Source organism: Leopardus geoffroyi, chromosome B4 (assembly GCF_018350155.1).
Source record: "Leopardus geoffroyi isolate Oge1 chromosome B4, O.geoffroyi_Oge1_pat1.0, whole genome shotgun sequence".
Classification (NCBI taxonomy): domain Eukaryota; kingdom Metazoa; phylum Chordata; class Mammalia; order Carnivora; family Felidae; genus Leopardus; species Leopardus geoffroyi.
This window is the reverse complement of record NC_059341.1, coordinates 47,431,451-47,450,628: the sequence shown is the minus strand read 5'-3', so window position 1 is coordinate 47,450,628 and position 19,178 is coordinate 47,431,451. Positions and strand designations below refer to the sequence as shown.

The 19,178-nt window shown below is 44.3% G+C and overlaps 1 protein-coding gene across 2 annotated transcripts in view; it reads left to right on the top strand.

Moving 5' to 3' along the window:
* The window catches only part of GRIN2B (glutamate ionotropic receptor NMDA type subunit 2B), a 418,289-nt gene that overhangs the window by 224,533 nt on the left and 174,578 nt on the right, over positions 1–19,178 (top strand). For both annotated transcript variants that reach the window (XM_045466383.1, XM_045466384.1), the window contains one exon: positions 5,959–6,557. In XM_045466383.1, coding sequence (XP_045322339.1) covers positions 5,959–6,557 — 599 coding nt within the window. The remainder of the gene's footprint in view (positions 1–5,958; positions 6,558–19,178) is intronic.

Below are 19,178 nucleotides of genomic sequence, written 5' to 3'. Positions count from 1 at the left end.
TTTGGTATCAAAGGGTCTTCTCAGTCTGGAGGGTACATTAGGGACTCTAACGGTAAGTGTGAGTGGATGTTAGAGTTGGCAATATCAGGGTCACCTCTGTGCCTCACAAGAGGAGTTTCAATGAAGTCAAAAGTCTGGTTGGAGTCAGTGTGATAGAGAATGTGAGAAGAGGATTTAGAGGAAGGGAGTATAGATGATGTTTTCAAGGAATTTGTCGCAGAGGGGTAAGGAAGTGACCACTAGTGTTTTCTGCCTCTCTGCCTGGTTCCAAGAGGGAATCCCATCACATTTTATAAAAGTGCAGTTTGTATAACCATTTAAGCATAGCTGCTGACTATGAGGTCGATATGTGATATCAACATAGAACTTTGGCACCAAATTAGACTGTCAGAGTTCAGTTAATCTCATACCCAATAAAGGAACCTTCATTTTATTATTCATACAAAAATATGTTTTTCATATGCTACCTAGATATACCGAGATGAATAAGGCACAGTTTCTGCTCTTGAGAAAGATGCTTTTTATGGGAAGAGGGATATATTCTTCCTGTGTGATAAATATTAAGATAGAGGCACGTACAAAATATTGTAAAAGCAGAGGGCAAAGAGAACTAACTTACCTGGGGAACTTAGGAAAGATGTTATGCATGAAAAGCTAACACTTGAACTAGGCCTTAAAGATCAGCATGTGTTTTCCAGGCCGAGTGCTGGGGAGAATCCCTTTATCAAATAATCAGCCTCTGGGGCGCCTGGGTGGCTCAGTTGGTTAAGTGTCCAACTCTTGATTTTGACTCAGGTCATGATCTCACAGGTCTGTGAGTTTTTACTGATAGTGCAGAGCCTGCTTAGGATTCTCTCTCTGGCCCTCCCTTGCTCACATGTTCTCTCTCTGTTCTCAAAATAAATAAATAAACTTAAAATAAAAATCGGCTCCTGTTCAAATGCGTATAGCAACAGAGAACTCACGTGAGTTCGAAGAAACCTTGTGAGTTTCATTCTCTTCTAAATAGTTGTAATTTTTGCACATCTATTTCTTACATTGAACTGAATAATGACGTTTAATATTTCTACTCATTAGTCCCAGTTTTCTCTTCTGGAGCTAATGGGCAAAGACTTGTCTTTCTCACATATAGGTCATTTCTGTATTTGAAAATAGATATTATGTTCTCTTTTAGGCCATCTATTTTCCATGTTGAAAAAGGGGACTAAATAGTTTCGGGTTGGGTTCCCTGGGAAGCAGACACTGAAACCAAGGTTAACATACAGGAGGTTCTTCAGAGAGTGTTCTTGAGATCATTGCCATGAAAAGAGAAGATTGGGCAGAGGGAGAAGTAGAGATGTGATGCATTTTTAAAAAAATTTTATTTTAGAGTCAATGGTGGTAGGGGAAGAGAATCTCTCTCCACACTCAGTTTGGAGCCTGACAACAGGCTTGATCCCAAGACCCTGGGATCGTGACCTGAGCTGAAATCAAGAGTAGGACATTCAACCTACTGAGCCACCCATGTGCCCCGAGGTGTGATGCAGTTTTTTTTTAATATTTATTTTTGAGAGTGAGGGAGAGCAAGAGAGAATGAGTGCACCTATGCGTGCAGTAGGGGGTGCAGAGAGAGAAGTGGGACAGAGGATCCGAAGTGGGCTCTGTGTTGACAGCAGAGAGCCTAGTGCGGGACTCAAACCCATGAACTGTGAGATCATTACCTGCGCCAAAGTCTGACGCTTAACCAACTGAGTCACCCAGGCACTTTGAAAGGAAGCTCCAGCTGACCCTTTGGGAAGTTTTGAAAATCAGTTGATCCTTCAGAGTTATCTAGAGTCAGGGCAAGAGGGGCAGGTCATTATACTCCAGGATGACCAGTCATTCAGGGCATTTTATCCTGGGAAGGGGCATGACTTTGGGGAAGATGGTTCTCTTCAGCTGATGCAATTCCCAAAGTGGGCCGATAGCTGAAACCTATTGGCAGGGGCATTAGCAGCAGCAGCTGCAGTAGTTAATCCTTTATTTCTCATCATGTTTTTCCAGTTTATTTATTTATTGTGAGAGAGAGTGCACGCATGTGTGTGTGTGCGCACGCGCGCGCACACACACACACACACACACACACACACACACACACACGAGCAGGGAAGAGGCAGAGAAAGAGAGAATCCCAAGCAGGCTCTGCACTGTCAGCACGGAGCCTGATGTGGGCCTCAAACTCAGGAACTATGAGATCATGACCTGAGCCGAAATCACGAGTTGGATGCCCAACCAACTGGGCCACCCAGGTACTCCTGATTTTTTATTTCGGAGGTGTACCTGTAGGGCATCAGGGTGATACAGAAGAGGAATCTCACACACTGCTAATTGTTTCAGCAGTTATTTTGGAGACCAATAATAGAATGAAAAAGTACTTGTTTTTGTTTTTTATTAGCAAATAAACACCATGAACATCACAGTGATGGAGGTTCAACATAATGGTTCTAGACTGATGGAATCTAATGTACAATTGTACCTTCCCTGTGTTAATCATCTCAGTCATGGTGGCCCTTTATATGTGAATGCTTCAAAACTGCTCGAAAGGCAAGGTGAAGAAGTACGTTCATGCAATAAATGTGGCTGGGAATCTTCATTAGGAGATAAAAATGTAAGTGGGGAAGCATAGTGAGCTGCAAACTGAATTATATCCCTGTCCTTCATCCTAGAAGATGATACTTCTTGTGGTGATCACAATGCATGCTGGGTGCCTGTAAAGATGGATGTGTGGCCACCAGTCCTTTCCACTCCATGCACACATGAAGATTGCTCTTTGATTTGTGGCTTCAGCCATAATTTGCAAAGCCTGTCACTGCTTGCAACTTATAGTTAGCCCAAAGCTTTGTTGAAAAAGAGCTGTCCCATTCCCAACTGCTGTATACCAGATTGCTGTGTCAACTAAATTAATAACACTGGACCGCTCATTATCCCAGAAAACATTTGCCCAAGCTATAACTCTGTCTCTTGATTTCTGTTTGGCTTCATTAACCTCTTCTTGGTGCCACAATAAAATGGTCATGTAAGGCATCCTTTATTTAATGAAGGATTGGCAAGATAAAACAGTTGAACTGGGCATTGATGGGAGAGAGGAGTCAGAAAGGATGATTGTGGAGGATGATAGAATTAGGTAAGAGGAGGATATGGTGGGGGTGAGATAGAGCCATATTAGTTTTTCTCTCTCCTTACTTTCACCTTATATTCTTGGATTTCTTCACATAGTAGCTGACGGTTTCTTTAGGAGCTCATATATAATCGTGAGCAAGTTTTAAGAGAAGATTAAGAGATGGGGCACCTGGGTGACTCAGTCAGTTAAGCATCTAACTCTTGATTTCATCTGATCTCATGGTTTGTAAGATCGAACCCTGATGACAACAAGGAGCCTGCTTGGGATTCTCTCCCTCTGCTTCCCCGCTCCCTCAAAATAAATAAGCTTAAAAAAGGGGTGGGGGGAGAGAAAAGACTAAGAGAGGAGAGGGTAGAGTTGGTATTTTAGAATTTTTTTTAAATTTATTTTCATTAGCATGGACTCATTTACTATGGACCCTCATTGGTTATCTCTCAGGGCATGCTCTCTGTCTATTTGAACCAGCCAGTCAGTGGTCTCATGATAGGTGGAGAGTTGTGGGTGTTAAGAACTCCCTTGTGATGAGAGGTTCCCTTATCATAGAACGGGTTGAGTTACTTTGTTTACAATTGGGATCCCTTTTATCCTTAGCCTATACATTTTATTTTATTTTAATATTTTTTAAGTTTATTTATTTTGAGAGAGAGGGAGGGAGGGGCATGGAAAGAAGGAGAGAGAGAATCCCAAGCAGGCTCCACACTGACAACAAAGAGCCCACTGCGGTGCTCGACCCCATGAACTGTGAGATCATGACCTGGGCCAAGATCAACAGTCGGATGCTTAACCGACTGATCTACCCAGGTGCCTTCTTAGTCTATACATTTTACGGTATATCTGGAAGATTTTGTCATTTTGTTATATCCACTAGGCTTTGTGAAAACTCAAGTGAAAAGGGGAATATTGGGAATCTTCAAATGAAACATTATCTGGCAGTAACAAGGAAAACAAATAGCCATTTCTCTAAAGCCATTCTGGGTGGGAGGTTCTGTCACTGGCCTTCCTTCCCTGTTGTGGTTCCCTGACAAATCTTGGAATAAACTTTTAACCAGGATTCCCACTGTAATCCTATAACCTGAGGACAAAATCAATGTTACCTGAAGAATAGTACTTGTTTTGTAGTAGGAGACCACGGGCAGGGGCCAGTTACAGTTTGGAGGAAACACACATGAAGCCCTTACTGTGTTCTGAATCAATTCCCACTCCTTCCTGCCCATTCTTGTTGCCCTACCTTCTCTGCTTCCCCGAATTCTCTGGTCCTGTGAAGCTCCTCTTTGACTGCGTGTTTAAGCCAGAGGAGGAAGCTATGATAAGCACCATTTCACTCTTAGCAGAAAGAATTGCCCTCCAATGACAAAGCCTCTACTGTTTCATTCTGGATTGCCTGTGGGAAATGTGAAAAGTTCAAGCCACATGAAGCAATCATAGCTCTGGCAGAGCCAAGGGGCTGGCAGCTTTCATTGCCGAATCAGGGTCTTTGGATACCAGCTGGATATTTCCCAACCTGTATTTTTTTTTCAATAGTGGGTACCCAAAAAATACGCAGCAATTTCTCAGCTATACACAACTATGTTCGTGAACTAAGAAATCACCATATAATTTTGTTTAAAAGCCTGGTCTCTTGTGACTGTACTTTGAAGCTCTCGTTTGGGGATGAGAAAGAACTGCCCCTTTTAGAAAGACACAATTTTGTTAGCCTGGATTGTTCTAAAATGGAGATGAACCATCAGATAAAAGATAGGGGGCACTGACCAAGAAAAGAGATGCCATTACCCAGGAGGAAGTCAGGGGAAGGTGGATTGAGGGAGAAGGACAAGGCCGAGAGGGTCTTCATTTTGTGGTCTTAGAGTTTTTTTTTTTTTAGCTGTAAGGCAGAGATAAAATGCAGGGCTTGACATCTCAGAGCAGCAGGTGAAATAAAATGGGAGAAATTTAAAATGGCTTCTCCCGCAAAAGGAGGGAGAAAACAGAAGATTCTCAGAATTGACAGAAGGTTATGTGTATAATGCACTGGTCAGACCGAGACCCATGGTATTAAACAAGTAAGAGAAAGAACAGTCTTCTGTGTGCTGCTCTGAAATAAACCTTAATCATACATGAGCTTGAGTGCAAGTCCTTCCTTCTAACTTGTAACTCAGATACACTACGTGTGCCTTACTCTAACTTGCAGATCTCATGGTCACAGTGCAAGATGGAATACTAAATGTGCTATTAATTCATCCATTATATTTTTCTAGAAAATACACTGATTAAATCTTCTGCTACCATGTGCTTTTCTCTGGCCATCCATACCTGAGTACCACCCACCTGTTAGGCCAGTGCGTTTCTACCGCCTCCACCAATAGGTTTAAGGATAGATTGATGGCATTTCCATTTATTCACTCTGATTGAGTGATGTACATCCACCGTTGTGATAAGTTCAGAAGGCTCACAAAATGAAAAGTGTGCGTGTTCCTAGAACTCAATTTGACAGTGACACCTGACCTGAGCTGATGTGAGGCCATTTAGAGTCTCTGTCCCATCTAATACAACTCTTCATGTGTTTTGCAATAGAAATACTAACGTATCTGATGATAGGAAGCTACCCTATGCTCCAAGGATTTCAGACAATGAGAATATATACACCTATGTTGATTTTCCAGAGAATCTGGGAGGTAGTTTTAGGAAGAGAGGTATTACAAATGTTTGCAATGCAAACATCCCATTTTAAAAGGCATCATGTGAAAAAGTGAACAATGAACACAAACCTCTGTACCCAATTGATTCCAACTCTCCCTTACCATCGTTGGTTTTTTCTTTTTTTTTACATTTTACTATTCTAGGATGAATCCTCCATGTTCTTCCAGTTTGGCCCATCAATTGAGCAGCAAGCTTCCGTAATGCTCAACATCATGGAAGAGTATGACTGGTACATCTTTTCTATCGTCACCACCTACTTCCCTGGCTACCAGGACTTTGTAAACAAGATTCGCAGCACCATCGAGAACAGCTTCGTGGGCTGGGAGTTAGAGGAAGTCCTCCTGCTGGACATGTCCCTGGATGATGGAGATTCTAAGATCCAGAACCAGCTCAAGAAACTTCAAAGCCCCATCATTCTTCTCTATTGTACGAAGGAAGAAGCCACTTATATCTTTGAAGTAGCTAACTCAGTAGGGCTGACTGGCTACGGCTACACGTGGATTGTGCCTAGTCTGGTGGCAGGGGATACAGACACAGTGCCCTCGGAGTTCCCCACTGGGCTCATCTCTGTGTCCTATGATGAATGGGACTATGGCCTCCCTGCCAGAGTGAGGGATGGAATTGCCATAATCACCACCGCTGCTTCCGATATGCTGTCTGAGCACAGCTTCATCCCTGAGCCCAAGAGCAGTTGTTACAACACCCATGAGAAGAGAATCTACCAGTCCAACATGCTGAATAGGTGAGTGTGGAACACTGATGGTAGAGGTCCGAGGAGGGCTTTTAGGACTGGGGTTGGAGGAGGTTCTGAAACTATGGGAAGGGCAGTTCAAGATGTCAGAGGTTGAAGGCTGGCCACTGGGATGGCCATGGCTTGTGATGGTGGGAGTGTTTCAGATCCAAAGCTCGCTGTGCTGGGTTCCTGTTCTAAGAAATACAAAACGGTTCCCACTTATTGTTCACTTACCATGTGCTAGGTGTTCCTCTAAGTGTTTATGGGTGTTTGACCTCCTTAACCTCAAAGCAATACTCTATTAGGCAGGTGTTAAGAGCCGTTTCCATTTTATGATACAAGAGAATAAGGTTCGTAGGAGTATACTGTCCATGGTCACTCTGCAAGTAAGGGGTTCAGTTTGGAGCTGTACACGGGCCTCTGTGGGCCCTGCGTACTTGATCACTATAAAAGACACCATGCACGTAGGCATGAGGACCTACCAGTCCCCTTACCTTAGAAATGATGCTGTACCGGGAAGGAATGGAGAACAGGTGACGTGGGTCTGTAGGCACATGAAGAGGGTTCTTTCCTTGGATTTTGTCTCCTGCGCTTCTCCTCTCTGCCCTTAAGCATGAAGGTAGTGCTGTAGAGGCAGCTTCCATAGTTCCTCTTAGTCCGATTTCTTCAGTAGGAAGAAGATCTAGGTGGAGTTCGGCTCCCCTGACCTCACCTCCTAATCCAGCCACACCTCCAGCACATCCCCCTGCGGGTATTGTGTGACCATGAAGGGCAGAAGATTCTATACTAGGCTTCTGTAGTTCTGTGATTTGTATAAAACTGCTGCACAAGAACATTGTCAAAACTCAAACAATGCAGAAGAGCCCAGAAGAGAAAGAAAAAATGACCTTCGCTACAACCAACCAGAGAGAATCATTGTAGAAATAATTAGTGAACATCTTTCTAGGTATTTCCCTGTGCGTGTATGCCTACATCCATATAAATCTATAATTTTACATAAATGGAAATATAACTACCCCTGCTGTTTGATGACCCGGCTTTCTTTTACTCAACAGTATGTTTTGGGCATCCGTTTTAAATTCGTTATGAATTCCACCCAACAAATAGAAACGTACGCAGAAAACACCTATTCGGATACCATTGGGCTTACATAAAATACCAACGTATACTCTGGGGAGGTTGAAATACATTTAGTGGAGGTTGAAGGTGTACCTACTAGTTTAACCTCTGGAAGGGAGCTGGACTAAAGCCTCTCAGCTAAGCTATTAGCTCAGAGTTGAAACTAAAGCTACTTTTAATGCAATCTGTGATCCAGTCCTAATATTATCCCACCTTCATCTATGCTTTCTGCCATCCCTGGTTGTCACTGCTTATTTGGTAGACTGTCTTGATTTTCTTCCGACCTCTCTAGTCTTTCCGTTCCAGGTCCTTGGCAGGCTCGTCTTCAATGTTGGTGCTTCTCAGGGTTTGTCCTAGACCCTCCTTTTCTGTCCTCCATTGCCAAGTATACAACTCATGTAAGTTCTCCCAAATGACCTCTCTGGCTGAAACCTCTCCCTTGAGCCCCCAGTCTGTATTGCCAACTGAGTGGATATGTTCCTTTGGAGGCCACGGAGCCTTAGAACATACCATATGCAAAGCTGAACTGCTTTCTCTCCTGTTACTCTTCCATCCTCTTGCAGACAAATTGGTACACCTACAAAGGGTACGTCCTGGTACCCAGTTAGCTAACATAAAAATTCCAAAGGTGTCCTGGCTTTCACATTCCCGCCATCTCCTTGCTGACCATGCCCTTCCCCACAGATCTCCTCTGGAGTGCTCTCGCTGTCTGCATCCCTGCGCCACGTCCCAGTTCGGCTCTTCTTACCTGCATTGCTGCAGGGCCTCGTAAATATCTTCTGGCTCCCAGTACTGCTTCCTTCCAATCTACACCGCACCCAGAGTGATCTAAAATGAAAATGTGATTTCATCAGTCTCCTGCATAATGCCTTTCAACGGCTTTTCATTGCTCCTGTAATAAAGTCCCATCTCCTTGATATGGTTTATAAAGTCTTCCACTGCACAGGCCTGCCTGTCTTTCCAAAATTGTCTCGTGCCATGCTGTCCCTCAAACACTCCATTCCTGCAATACTGAACCTGCTTTAGTTCTTTGAAAATGCCGTGTTCTTTCTCTCGCTTCTAGCTCTCTTCTCTGCCTTGAATATATTCCCCCAGGAGCCCCTTCCCACCAGAACATAAATGCAGAAGCTTCTTCACCTGCCTCATTTTCATTCCCTAGGCTTCGGTCCTGACATCACTTTCATGGAGGCAGCTTTCCTGGACCCTGGACTAATGGGGCCCTGTTACCTGCCTTCAGTGCAACTTTTGTTTCCCCCAATACAGCCAGTTCCGTTTCTTCCAACAGTTCTAGTTCTATGCTTTGTTATCCGTTGTCCCTGTAAGTTCTGTGAAAGCAGTGACCTTTCTGTCCTCAGTTCCACGTCCCCCCACTCTTAGTGTCCTGTGTGGCAGAGGGAAGAAGGACACCTGGAGTTCATGAATGACCTCCTCCAAGATGCTGAGCTGCCTAGTGCATACCTATGCCACAGGACCTTTCTTGTTCTGCTCCTCTCTGTGAGATCATGGAGATTTCCTTTAAAAACTTACTGTTTATTCATGGGACACCTGGGTATCTTAGATGGTTAAGCGTCCGACTCTTGATCTCCGCTCAGGTCATGATCTCATGGTTCATGAGTTCAAGCCCTGCATCGGGCCTCGTGCTGACCGTGTGGAGCCTGCTTGGGATTCTCTCCCTCCCTTCTCTTTCTGCCCCTACTCTGTTCGTGTTCTCTTTGTCTCTCGCTCTCTCTCTTGCTCTCTCTCTCTCACTCTCTTCTCTCTCTCTCTTTCATTCTCTCTCAATAAATTAAATAAATAAATAAATTCCTAAAGATTAAAAAAAAACCTTACTATTTATTCAGTTCTCTGCATTCATGTTTTCTCCCGCTGTCTTTAGTGTTAAGTTAAAATCTGATGCAGATCACCAAATATTTGATCATTAAAACCAATGCTAACAATGAAAAATATTTAGGCCAAAATGTCTGCCAAACCACACAAGGAAATCAAATGGATGTTAGTCCATAAACTTTGGTTCAGGAATGCCTGCTTTGATCTTAAAACTCCTCCTCTGGGTACACAGTCATCTGCGGATATTATCGTTTCCCCTTTGGCTTACTTTACATTAGAATGCAAGCGGTCTCTCTGAAGTTTGGTCTCTGACCACTGCACCTTTAAGAGTCACGCTTGGTTCTAACTTTTGTTACCGTGTCTTGTGGCCGCTCAGAAAGGGAGCCCTCCTCAGTCCTCTCTTCTTCCTCAGATATTCTTGTCAAGATGGCCACGAATACCCGCCTCCATCTTTGAAAGTGTAGCCCTCCTAAAAAGAACAGGGGGGACACAGTCCAGATTATTCATAAATTCCTTGAGGACCAGAGTCCGGCAAAAAGTCCACCGTGATTTCCCACTTTCCCATACTGTACACAGTGTCTTCGGACTCATCAGAGTGCTTCTCCACTAAGATCTTTCCTCTCTGGACTTTCTCTTCTGCCCCAATTCCCGGATTTTTTTTTCCTGGGGTTCTGTATCTACTGCCTGCGAGACCTCTTCTCCTGGCTGTCTCCCCTGCCCATATACCTCCATCCCTTGTGCACCCCATCTTTTCCCTCCATCCTCTCAACTGCAGCTCCTCAGGGCCCTTGAATCCAATCTCTAACCTCTCTTGGGAATATTTTAATAACCTTCTCTATCAGGACCCGAAAGGATTGGGGTTGCCCAACAGGGACTATAAGGAGCTGTCCTCAAAGTCTAAGCTATTATCATGTGGCACAGCGCTCAGAATCATCAGTGGAATTCAATTAGGCACGCTCAGTCCCAGCTCCTCTTACTTATCCTGGTCTGAAATCAGCCTCTTTCCCCCTTTCCGAGCTCTGGGCTCACTAGGGTCACTCTTTTAAATAACAAACCAAGCAGCCACATCATTTAGCCACAGCAGGAAATCTTTGCAAATAAAATTGTTGCAAATGGTTGGTTGTTTTATGAGGATGACTTTTTCCTTGGCCTGCTGCTCATGTCTCTGCAGCAGCAGCAGTGGGAAGAAGCCTCCTCAGGAGGTATCTGGGAATGACCCAGCCCCAGGATGACACCAGGCATACAGAGTCAGGAAATGGCTTCTCCTGTCACTTTCCTGAAAACCCAGAAACATGAACAGGCCCTGTCCTCCCAAGGGGAGGTGAAGCTCTCCTTTATACCTGACCAAACTGGCTTTCTTTCCATGTGAGGGAGGTTGATAAATCTAGATTTAGGGGACAGGGAGCGGAGGTTCTGTGTTAAGTGCCGAAACCCAAAGAGAGACACACGTTGGAAGTGATTCACTTGTTAGTTACCGAAGGAAGTGTTGTAAGCATTCTCAGAGAGGATCCTTGAAATGAACATTATTTATCAGGTGTCAATCCAAATTCCTTACTGATAACTTCTTAGCTCCTTGGAACTTGGCCAGATATGGTTTGGGTGACTATCTCCAGATGGATTCTAGGCTGCTGGACAAGGCTTTTTAACAGGTTGCGAGAGAAGTACAGAAACACAGTTAAATTGGAATTTTAGATAAACAGCAGCTAATTCTCTTAGCAAAAATCTGTTGCCAAATATTGCATGGGACATACTGATTCTAAAAGATAACTTGTTTATCTGAAATTCAAATTTAACAGGGCTCCTGTATTTTTCTTTCTTTCTTTCTCTTTCTTTCTTTCTTTCTTCCTTTCTTTCTTTCTTTCTTCCTTCCTTTCTTTCTCTTTCTTTCTTTCTTCCTTTCTTTCTTTTTCTTTCTTTCTTTCTTTCTTCCTTCCTTTTTTCTTTCTTTCTTTCTTTCTTTCTTCCTTTTTTCTTTCTTTCTTTCTTTCTTTCTTTCTTTCTTTCTTTCTTTTACACTAATAAGAATTAATTTTCTTTTGGGACTTTGTAGCATTCATATATGCCTTATTAGTAAATGTAGTACAGTGCCTCATACTGTTGCCCAAGACATGCTGAGAGAGAATTTTATTCCAACTGGGAACTTTATTTGATTGAAAGAATTGAATAATTTCTTCTGTCATGTATTGTCTAAGTGAAAGATTTTCTTAGTTCCTGAGAAAAGTCTTAACGTTTTGGTACCAGATGATCTGAAAGTGTTTAGAAAGTGATTAGGCTAGTTGTCTAAACCTGTCTTTATTCCCCTGAGCTAGAGAAGAATTGCTAGCTATTAGTAGGCACATGTCTAGATTTTTCTTTTATCACTTCCCCAGGGGAGCAGTTAATGGTTATTTTCCTTTGGAATGTGCGCTCCAATACTCTGCTAAGTCTGTTTCTGTCACTCAGGTGATGGCATACTGGCCGCTGACCTCCGGGCTTGCTGTCTGTCCTGAGGACTCATGTTCCCCACTTTTGGAAAAAAGTAGATGTTCTTGGAGATGGCTGGATCTCAACAAAGCAAACCTCTTACGAATCTTGCCTAATTATTTCCCCCTGGTGTCCTCAGTTTTCCTACCCAACACCTGTTTTTGCAGCCTCTTTCCCCGTGAAAGTTGCTGTCTCAAAAGGCCAGAATCCTCCTCCTGGCCCAGCCTTTGAGAAGCAAGGATAGCTGATATGAAGAAAGGGGCTCTGTTAAGTTCTTCCTAAAAGAACCGTGGTAAACACTATCCTCCTCTAACTTTGGGGCAGACTCCCTATCCTTGGACCCACTGTAGTAGCTGGGATGCCCACTTGACTCTCTTGGCCTGAAAAGCACTGAGAAGTTAAGAAATAAACAGGAAATTGAGTCTGTTAGTTTTTAGACAATTACGGGCAAGAGGTGCTTGGTTATTACCCACCTTTTAGTTAGTAAATGTTCATGGAGTGCCAAGTGTAGGCAGATTTCTGGTAAGGCAAATATGTATTAAATGTAATTATTTAATATAATTTATGTGTGAACAGTCAAAAGGTTCTGCAAAAGCATAGTTAGAAGTGGGCTGTCAGGCATAGTGGACCTTCCCCCGATTAAAGAAATTGACTGGCATCTAAGGAAAGCTACATTTTCATATGAAATGTGTAGCAAAGCAAGAGAGAGATTATATCTGCTCAGTGGTATAGATGGAGATAGAAATTGGGGGGCAGGAGGAACAACTGAGGAATGTAATAACCCGCCCAAAAGATCTATTCGGTGCTATAACTGTCCATGGAAGAATGACTAAATTGAGGATTATTCAGACTCTTCCGTTTTCTTCTCCTCCTCCATATTCTCCTATCAGATGTATAGTCAGTTCAGTAAGTGATCTTTGCTTCCTTCCCTGAAATTCAGACCTGTGAAGAGCATTCGCAAATACTTAACCTGCGGACCGCTACGTGATTCTTCCCACAATCACTGTTTAATTCTGAGGCTGGCTTGTAAAATTTAAAACATACCCGTGACCTAGTTGGTATTTCTTTCCTCATTCTTCTGTTTTCTTCCTCATCCCCTTCCGCCCAGCTCTTCTTCTTCTTCCTCCTTTAAAAAAAAAAAAAAAAAAAAAAAAAAAACTGTTTACAGTTGGAGGAGGAGAGGGCAGGGGGTAAAGCGAGGGTGAATGGGAGAAGAATCCCATTTTCTGGAGGACACGTGTGAGGTGGGAGAAGATCACGTCTGTGCTGGGAGAGAAGACACGGGCGGTACATGGTCTATGGGAAGGAATAGGATGGTCTCAGAGAGGAAAGAAGAAAGAGCAGAGGGCAGAGGCTCTCAGTGGAGAAAACGGGCCCCATTCTGAATAGCAGATTCTGCCTCAGAAAGGACGTGGGTTGGTGGCAATGGTAAGGGTTAAGGAGTTATAAGTCTGTGCTCAAAAGTAGCCCCCCGGCAGCCAGCCTGTGGGGGTTAGTAAGTCCGGCATTGGTGTCTTTCTGAGTACGTCCTGCGCACCAGACCTTGTGCGATTACCTGATACGATCCTTGCAAAAATCCTGACCCATGCACATGTCTCCGGGAGATGTTCCTTATCCCTCCGTTAAAAGGACAGCTGTATGCCCACCCTCCCAAGAGCTCACTGTCCCCTGCTTCATTTTTCTTGGTAGCCCTTATCTGACATATACATTTTATTCTTAAGTATTTTTGTTGTCTTCATCCTCCTAGTTGAATTCAGTCTTCATGAGAGCAGGATTTTGTTTTTTAACCTCTGTGTTCCCAGCACAATGCCTGATACATTATAGGCGCTTGATAAATATTTGGCAGATAAAAGCACGAATGAAGATAAGAAGCACTGTCCTCATTTTATTTTCTTAAGAGACATGACGCCCAGGGACCCCCCCCCCCCCCAGCTTAGGCTATGTGATGTCAGGATCTGGCTTGGCCCTGCCTCAGGGATCGGGCTTCAGCCTCTCCTTCTGCTGCACATTAACCAAGCTCAAAGAGCCCTTTGCTTCCCTTAAAAATCAAAATTGGAAAGGTCCTCGGTGCTCCTCTAATCCAACCCTCTTAATACATGTATTCTCACAGAATAGATGGTAGAATGATGAATGATTTTACAAATGTGGGATCAGAGGCTTAGGGCGGTCGCTTGTCTGTTGGAGGTGGGGTGAGGACAGGACCCAGGTGTCCTGAAGGGAGGAGCCACACTCTTCACAGAGCATGCTGCCTGTTTGACTGGGTCCTCAGAAGGGCTGGCAGGCAGCCAGGCCTTGTCCCGTTAGCCTTTGCCCTGGGCTGGCAATAGCCCCACGATTCCTGCTCCCCTGGTTCTCACCCAGACAAGGGTGCAAATTCACAGTTAATGGGAATTGAAGCTGGCGTTATTTAGGAATTGAGTGGGAGTCGTTTCTCCATCTGCTCTCTCTTCCCACCAGAGAATAAAGGCTGGCTGGGTGGAGGTAAGGATGGAGGCGAGTTGCCAGAAAGCTAGAGTGCTGTCATTTATGGTCACAGATATGGGCTGGAAGCCTGAGTGGAGGCTGGACCGTAGCCGGCCAAGGTCAGCCTAACATGAGCTTCTTGAGAGCAGAGATAGTTCTGTGGCTTTTGCCTCTATAGAAGACCTCACGCATTTCAAACAGATCCAGGTTGGAGCCCCTCCCTTGGTTCCTCTCCAGTGGAGCTGTCGGGCGTGCATAGGTGGTCATCTCCTGGGGAGGGAGTTCTTCAGGACCTGATGTGGCTGATGAGGATTTGGAAGGAGTGGGCTGTTCAGCATGACTGACCTTCACGAGGGGCTGCTGAGGGGTCTGAACCAGCCCCACAGACAGGGGCCTGTGGAGAAGCCAGGAGGGTGGTGGCGGCAGCAGCCGAGGCAGAGGAACCTTCCCTCGACTTTCACGGTTTTTCCCAGTGGCTCCTTCTCTTCCGGGAGGGCCTGGTGGGGTTAGCGTTAGCGTGCCCAGACTGGCACCAGTCCCCGAGCTGGGCTGGCTGGTCACACATGAAGGAGCCGCTGCTGACAGATTAGAGCTCCCCGCTGCTGAAATCTGTTCCCCCTTGTCCGGTTTCCAGCAGCAGAAGCCGGCCGGGGGCTGCCTGCTGCCTCCATCGCTGCTCGGGCTTTCTCTTCTCCTCATTCATCACTGCTTCTTCACTCCACCCCCCATCTTTCCTTCCTTCTTTCTTTCTTTCCCATCTCTTTCTCGATGGGGTTGTTCTGTGCATTGATCTTTTGCTGTCCCTCTCTTCTCACCAGCTTTCCTTTAAAAGCTTTAAAGCCTTGGGGCGCCTGGGTGGCGCAGTCGGTTAAGCGTCCGACTTCAGCCAGGTCACGATCTCGCGGTCCGTGAGTTCGAGCCCCGCGTCGGGCTCTGGGCTGATGGCTCAGAGCCTGGAGCCTGTTTCCGATTCTGTGTCTCCCTCTCTCTCTGCCCCTCCCCCATTCATGCTCTGTCTCTCTCTGTCCCAAAAAATAAATAAACGTTGAAAAAAAAAAATTTAAAAGCTTTAAAGCCTTTCCTGCCTTTAACTGCCAATGTTCACCAAGGACCATATGTGGAGTGCTCGCATGCACATGCATGTACATTCACGTGCGTGTGTTCTCCATCCACAGAGCACCTATTCACGCGTGTATGTTTACATCTGTCGGATGGAGGAGCGTATCAGAAGAACTAGATAAAAATGCTTTTACGTACCAGATTCCCCAGTTCTTCTTACCACCAAGACTGTTTAGTTGATCACCTGAGAAGGGTTGTGTATGGGACAGAAGTTGGGAGGAACCTTTTGGAATGGCTTGCCTGGAGTTGGCTCTGTGAATACCAACAAGGTATTTCCTTCCAGTCTAAATTCCATTTTTGAAGTCCCTATGAGCGTAAGGATGGGTGCTAAGAATCCCAGCACGTTCATTGTTTGGGCAAAGGAGGTATGCTCCGTCGTCAAGTGGTTCTACATACTTTTAAGAAATCCGTAAATGTCGTCTTTTTCTAAAGGAAAGATTCTTCCTGACGAAGCAACAGGAAAAAGCCATGGCAGCCGCGCTGTGATGATGTTATATTCCTGCTAAGCAGTTCTTTTCACAATCCCCTGAAAGAGCTCCCAGAAGGAGTCCAGATGAGGATGTGTGTCAAAATACACTTCGTGTTTGACTTAAGGGCTGATGATCACAAACTTCAAGTTCATTACACTGGCTAATCGGGAGGATCATAAAAGTGACCATTTTCCTACAGAGAATCTTTGTCTATATAATCTCACTGAATCATCACTACAAACATGTGAGGGCTTCTTATATTCACTGCATAGAGAAGACTCAGATACTTAACTTCCTTTCCATTTTCTCCAGGGGTATTTCCAGACACTCTCCCCCACTTCCCCCCCCCCCCCTTGAACAAACCTCTACCAAGGGTTTTTGTTTAGGCAAAAAAAAAAAAAAAAATAGCACAATAGAATGTGATAATGTGGTTTACTACATAAATTTTAGTATGTCAAATTGCTCTCGTTATTGACTAGAGAAAAAGTCAGGTATCTGTGTACGTGTGTGTGTGTGTTGTAGCCTGGGACGTAAAATCGTGACCCCATAGGCTACCCAGGGTCTTTATTCTCACTGTTCTGTTACCCACTGCACGTGCGTCCATGCATAGTCTTCCCTCTGCTACCTGGGAGAGGAGAGGTGACCCAGGCAGCAGCCTTATGTATCCAGAGCATAACCAAGAACCATGAAGAAAGCAGAAAAGGGCTTTGAACTAAAATCACTGGCACGAAATTCTTGTCCTAAAGTAAACGTGGTTTATGTTAGCTTCAAGTTCATTTACTCTACCTTTGTACGTACTCCTAAGAAGCAGCTTGTGGAGTCAGTTACATTAGACATGGCATGCAGTGTCACTCCCCAAGTTTAAACAGGTTACTAAACATAATTAGGCAGTCTGTCCAGAGCTGGTATGGTAGCTGCATGATTGCTGGGACCTGGATCCCTGCTACCTTTCAACGTTTTTGTTTGTAGGGTGTGGCCTTCACCCCCATGCCCAATATGGCTGCCGAACTTCAGTTTCAAGCAACAGATTACAGCTAGGAAGGAGGCTAAGCTCTTTTGAAGGAAGTTACCCAGAAGTCCCATACTTTGCTTATAGTCCACTGGTCAGAAATCAGTCAATGGCCACAGCTAGCTGCAAGGGAAGCTGACAAGTTTAGTTTTTGACCTGGGCGGTAAGATGCCCAGTTAAAAATCAAAGTTCTGTTAACCAGAGAGGTGGTCAAGGATATAACTTCGGTAGGCAACCAGTGCTATCTGAGATATTTGCTTATCTGATCTCCCAGATGACAACAGCTTAGAAATGATGAACATGATGAAAATCATTCAGGCCAGCTGGCAGCGTTAAGAAATAACAAACAGAACGATAAAGTGTATAAAGTACTAGAAAACCCCAGCAGAAGACCGTGAAAGGAACACTTGTCTAAGACCACTGGGGGCAAACTGCCGTGTACTCCCCAGGAAGCATATACCCCCTTTAAGGCAGCCCTGTATAAAGAATAGCATAGTCATTGTTAGGTCATTATTAAGAGCTTTAAATTATATTGATTATCTTTGGTTTAAGAAGTCAGAGAACTCTATAATACCTTTCTAAAATTTTCCATTTAAACGGCTTCCTATAATCAAGAAAAAGCTTGGTACTTAAAAATACTAAGCTTCAGCAATTTAGAAAATTTACTTTAAAAAAGGTTATTGAGTGACTACTATGTGCCAAGTGCTTTATAAGGCCTTATTGAATCTTAAAATGTACTGTACAGAGGCATTATTACTTCCATTTTTCAGAGGAAGAAACTGAGATCCAGGAAGTTTAAGTCACTCGCCCACTTTCCTTGCGTTTCAAACTCAAGTGTTTATGGATTCCAGGTGTACTTTGCCCCATGTTGTCCACCCTTCTGAGAGCCGTCTCTCAGAAGGAGAGAGGTGGGAGGTGGAGTCTGTTAGGCAGGACTGGGACCTATGTGAACACACCATTAGCCAGAGGGACAGGGTGGTTTTGTAATAAAGTTTCCCTTCTTGGCCTCTGCTGAATTCCTGTCCTGAAGCCACGATAAACCCAGAATCACTCTGGGAACAGCGTCCAGTGCACGCGTGGTAGGGATGTCCCAGTCTGAGCCTGCTTATTTCTCCATCTGTCCTGAAGTGCGTCGCATCTCTGTTTACCGGCCTTGCTGTATCTTGCTTCTGCCTTCCTTTTCGGATTGGAAAGGATGATTCATTTTTCGTTATTCCCGTATATTCCGAAGTCCTCTAGCCCACATCTGGAACAACAGCAACTTGTAGTCTTTGTAGACCTGAAAGTCCCTTGGAACTGAAGGGAGAGCTGACTTTCTGTTCTAAAATCTGCTGAAGTGCCTGGAGGTTACAGACCCATTGAAAATACTGTCAAGGACATGTAATAAAACAAAACAAGACCTTGGCCTCTGTCATGGTTTACAAATGTCCTCCAGGGCCACTATTCATTTTTGACAAGCAGGAGAAGTTTGGATTTGTGTAAGGCTGAAACGTAGCCAGTGATTGGAGAAAAGTAAAAATGATGCCCGTGGGAGTGAAAAAAATATACTGGGGGGGGGGGCTGCTCTTCTGTGCCTCACAATATTCCATCCACTGGTAGTTGAATTAGTGACACGTTCACTAGATATGTTGCCTCCATGTTCTGGATCCTGTGCTAGATGGTGGGGATACAGACAATATACATCATCCATTTGGCCTCATGAGGAGTGTGGACATCCAGAGAAACTTCTTTTAACTTGCTGATTGGGACCTCTTTTTCTTGTAATACCATATGAGTTGTCGAAGAGGCTAGCAGAACAAGTCTAAGAAACAAAGATCAGAATTTCAGAATATGATGGTTAAAAGTATCAAAAATTCCCTGGTACTTCTGGACATGAGGCCATAAACGGTCCCTTCTGGTGGAGAACAAGATAACGGAGTTAAGGAAGAGAAAAAAACCATTTTAATAGAACAGATTCTAGTTTAGTTCTTTGATCTGATGGTCATAGGTTGTTAGCCACCTGCAAACTCAAAACCTCCGAAGAATATTCTTTGGAAATATACCAGAATCCCCTCCCCCACAGGTATACACACGCACTTTGTGTGCTTGCTCACCTACAAGTTTAAAAATAGGAACCCTGATGTTGCCATGACTCCCTGTGCTACTCGGCAGCCTTCTTTC